This window comes from Phaseolus vulgaris, chromosome 9, assembly GCF_000499845.2.
Source record: "Phaseolus vulgaris cultivar G19833 chromosome 9, P. vulgaris v2.0, whole genome shotgun sequence".
Taxonomy (NCBI): Eukaryota; Viridiplantae; Streptophyta; class Magnoliopsida; order Fabales; family Fabaceae; genus Phaseolus; species Phaseolus vulgaris.
The window spans coordinates 26,694,350-26,698,998 of NC_023751.2; the positions used below are offsets into that span (position 1 = coordinate 26,694,350).

The following is a 4,649-nucleotide window of genomic DNA, read 5'->3' on the forward strand; positions in this document are numbered from 1 at the left end:
AATGGGGTGTGAATCTTACCTTATAAGCCAGTTTTATAAGGTTGAGTTAGTCTTAAAGTTCACTTTTTTATATGGTATCAGAGTGATTTAGAGTCTATCCTAGCGAGAGTTTGTTGGATTTATCAGGCTACCCGCTATCGTACTACCATCCCATAATATATATCCCATGCACGAGTTGGTAGGTCTTGGCGTGAGCGAGTGTGTTGGAGATCCCACATCGGCTAGAGCTAAAAAAATTTCATAGTATATGAGTGAGTGCAAATCTCACCTTATAATCCGGTTTTATAAGGTTGAGTTAGGCTTAAAACCCATTTCTTAATATAAATGAGAAGGACCATGTGACGCATGACAAAGATAAGGACCTTAAACCTAATTTGAAAAACCCTAATAAGTTTGGCCTTTGGCCCATTCCAATTTTAACTAATAAAACCCTAAACCCTAATTATTCAAATAAAATGAATGTGTTGCATTTGCATGAGCTGTTAAACCTAATTAAGAGTCAAACCTACACTTTTAAAATTAGTTTTTCTGGACCTATTTTTGACCCATTTAAAACATTTACTTATTGCAATCCACAACTCATTTTTTTATCTCTGCCACAACACCTTCCGCCATAACCCTATGATTTCCATTATAGCTTTATAAAGTATTATGGGGTCTCCGATGATCCATTATCCATATCGATAACACTACTAAAGATATTAAGTCTATATATCCTATTTTAGAAAACTTTTTTGGCTTGTCCAAGTTAGAGATTTCGGTATATATTATTAGTAATAGTGTAAGACATGTTATCTCTTTCTTTATTCACATTTTCTACAAGGGAATCTGCATGTCTAAAGGAATCTTATTTTCTCATATATGTTGTTTATTTTGATGGTTATTAAACTGCTGATTTCTTGTAGGTAATGGAACAATTCTTTGGTTTAGTCAACACATTCCTCAGGAACCATCAGATACATGGAAAAGAAGACTAGGAGTTCGGACCTACAAGGTATATTCTGCTGTTTAAAGTTCTTGGTCTTTAGTGCTGGTGATTGGTTTGTGAATTGTAACAATGTCATGACAGAGTCAATCAACTATCTGTAAACAGTTTCAGGGAGTAACATGTAAGTGAGATGGGAATTTCATTATTTTGCATTACTCTTGAATAGAATTGCCTGTTTACTATGCATAATAGCTTTTGCAGAATGATCTTGTTCCCATGACAGTTTTTCATATAATTTTTTCCCTTGCACAATAAGGCTACTTCCTAAACATTTATGTTCTGCTTCAGACTTGCGTAGGAATTCTTGGCCTGGAAAATAAAATCCTACTCTATATTTTTCTGCCTAAAAATCAAAAGAACGTCCATTTCTTCTTTGTTGGTTAAGCATTTATAAACTTAACTCCGAAAAGGGATGTACTTGAGGGTTATATGAAATTATTTTTTCCTTCAGATTGTCTATTTTGTACTATAGTTTTGAAGTTATGGCAGGAAGAGATTAAGTTCTTAAAATGGTTTAGAATTTTAACTTTCTATGAACAGGTTGTTCCTTTTACTCCAAGTGCTGGTGTTCTTGAGTGGGTTAATGGAACTCTTCCTCTCGGTGAATACCTTATAGGGAGGTCAGTCAAAGAAAGACAAGTTTTGCTGCACAATTTCTTGATCTTTTTATCTTTGAAGCAACTGATTCATGTTGTCAACCAACTATCCCAAAAGCTATTGCGTGAAAGTACATGAATGGTTTATATTAACCCCTTCTATCAAAAACCCTTTGGGCTTGAAAAAATGGACAATGCACTCTTTACCCTACCTTTGCTAAAATATGGCATTTATTAGGGAACATGGATCAATTTCTAGACCATATGTCATAGACTAATACTGTACCATGAATGGCTTATATCTAACAGTTTTCTTCAACTTTCAGCATGAGAAATGGAGGTGCTCATGGTCGCTATGGAATGGGAGATTGGTCATTCCTTAAATGCCGAGAGCACATGGCAAATGTAAGAAGAAATATTTAATACTTATTCAACTTAGTTATCATAACTGTTTGTTTTATAGTTTTCTAAGGTTGAACAATCTGAATTATATCTGAAAAGAATGAGTGGAGGGACAAAAAACTGTTACTAAAAAATAAAATGTCTAGTTTGGATTAAAGACCTAAATTAAATACTACATAACTGGGCTGTAAGGTTGCTGGAAATAATTCTAAAGATGGATTTGTCTTTAGCCGCGAACGGACTGACTCATTCATCTTATCAAGTGATAAACTTGATAAAAAGCCAATAGCTTGAGAAGAAAGATATCATGTAAGACACTATAGAGTAAATAAACCATCTTTTAACTAAACAGGGGCGGTGAAGAGAATGGGAACTGGTTAGACTTATAAATAATCCTGTGGAGTAAATCTCAGAAAAATTATCATTTCTGGACGGTTGAAACCCTTTCATTCGTGCTCAATATTTATATCTTCATCATCATCATCGTCAAAATAGCTTGACTTAGCTACAATTATAGTTGTATTGAAATTGGTGAAGCAGTACATTAATAATAATTTGGGATCTTTTAGTGCTATCATGATCAAGTGAAATTCATTTCAATTCTCACAATCGTTTAACTTATTCAACTAATAAACTATGCATGACAAATTGCATGCAAACCAAAAAAATGAAAAAACAGACTGATAGCATAAATATATAACAAAGCTATTTATTTTAATACCTTTTATTTTTTTATGTCAAATAGAATAATACTATACTACGTTGATGTTTTCTTGATAGGAGAGGGACAAGCGCAAAGCATTCCAGGAAGTTTGCAATAATTCAGGTAACTTTCCTGTCCTTATCTTTTAGATGACCCAGATCACGTGATCGGCTTCATTGCTTAATCATATTTCATGCAGGCCTGTTATGCATTACTTTTTCTTGGAGAGATTTCTACAGCCAGCTGAGTGGTTTGAAAAGAGACTTGCGTATTCTCGAAGTGTGCTGCTAGTTCTATGGTAATAGCATTATACTTTTCCATGCATGCTTATTTTTCAACATATGGATTGTCAGACCTGAATATGGCTCATAGGTATCAAGTGCGCCTGTTTGAAGGGTCTATATTTTTTTCCTCAATTCTGAAGGGAAATATCTAATGTTTTGGGATAGTGCAACCATGTTGGAATGAATACTACTCTGACTTCTGAACTAGCCGTTCATATGTTGCCCATTCATGTCATCTCGATCCACTATCAATATGATTTCTGTTTTATTTAAAATAGCCTTTAAGTAAAAAAAAAAAATATCTGGAAGATCACCAAAATCACATCTACATCAATGTATTACAATCCTTGGTATACTTATTAGTTGATTCATATTCAGGTTGGCTATATCGTGGGCCTTGGAGATCGACATCGATGAATATTTAATTGATCAGGCGACTGCTGAGGTATCACATAGATCTTGGTGTTGCTTTGAACAAGGCTGGATGCTTAAGACCCCAGAACGGGTATGTACTTGATAGTCCTTGAGTCATGCCCTTTTTCCATACTTCATCTGGATTGTTGATATCACCTGTAACTGCTGGCAGGTTCCCTTTAGGCTTACAAGAGACATAATTGATGGAATGGGTGTAACTGGAGTAGAGGGGGTTTCCGGAGATGTGTGAGGAAACACTGTCTGTCATGCGGACAAACAAAGAAGCATTGCTGACGATTGTGGAAGTAATCATACTTCAGTCAAATTTTGTAGTATGAATTGAACTTCCTTTCTATAATCTCTTCCTAAAAGATGAGTGTCCTCTGCAGGTTTCATACACGATCCTCTTTATAATGGGCTTTATCTCCTCTGAAAGCCTTGCAGCGTCAAAAGGTACGGTGTCTGCAGTTTTTAGACTGTCTTATGTTAGTTCTTTATTTAATAAATGTTCAGCATCTCATGATGTTCGTCGACTAGCATAAATTAGCACTTATCATAAATTGTGGAAATAAGTATATAACAGGAGGACTGCTAACCTAAATAGCACTAGCATAATGACTTGGATATTCTATTCTTTTTGGGTCTCAAAATGTTGCTGGTTCTCCTCGATTTGATCTGGTTGTAAATATGTTCAACTGTATTACTTGATTTACATACAGCGTGACCTTTCTCCTTTTCTCCCCAGGATTTGGATGATGATTTGATACAAGTTTGGAGGAACCACAAAATGATTACCAAGAAATAAGGATGCTACACGAGCCCTTCTACGTGTCAAGCAAAAGCTAGATGGTATGAAGATGGTGAAATGCGTAGCATCCACGGGCAGGTATTTTGTTGGCATATCTCTGCCAAATGACTAAATAAGGACTATTTCGTTTTCTTCTTTTTTTTCTTCATCCAATTTAGCTGATAAAGTGGGTTGGATAATGTATATTCATCCAATTTGAAGTGGAACATAAACTTGTCAAAATGAGTGGTGTTACGCTTTAAGAGTTAACCTGCTAGATACATTGTGCATTCATATTCGACCCTCATACCATACAGTTACATCCATCTTAGTGGAGAATAAGTTCATCAATTGCCTGCAATTTGTAAATACCATCTGGCTACTTGTACTGTTGTTTGCAGTCTAAAAATGTACATATTCTAATATCCCATGAAAAAAAAAATTATGGTTGGTACCTTTACTTGCAGGTGCAACA

At 35.1% G+C, this 4,649-nt stretch overlaps 1 protein-coding gene across 1 annotated transcript; it reads left to right on the top strand.

Annotated features, from left to right (window-relative positions):
* The first annotated feature begins 247 nt into the window (after nucleotides 1–247).
* Nucleotides 248–2,980, top strand: LOC137822349 (serine/threonine-protein kinase ATM-like). The gene is made up of 6 exons (XM_068627233.1): nucleotides 248–251; nucleotides 906–994; nucleotides 1,529–1,608; nucleotides 1,911–1,989; nucleotides 2,767–2,812; nucleotides 2,889–2,980. Exons 1-6 carry the CDS (start codon nucleotides 248–250, stop codon nucleotides 2,978–2,980), a joined length of 390 nt encoding a protein of 129 aa, XP_068483334.1.
* The last annotated feature ends 1,669 nt before the right edge of the window (nucleotides 2,981–4,649 follow it).

What these genes read in the sequence shown, in the direction of transcription:
- LOC137822349 (XM_068627233.1), top strand. An exon ending in TAGGAGTTCGGACCTACAAG is followed by an intron (nt 995 to 1,528) that starts GTATATTCTGCT and finishes TTCTATGAACAG; the next exon opens with GTTGTTCCTTTTACTCCAAG. An exon ending in GGTGAATACCTTATAGGGAG is followed by an intron (nt 1,609 to 1,910) that starts GTCAGTCAAAGA and finishes TTCAACTTTCAG; the next exon opens with CATGAGAAATGGAGGTGCTC.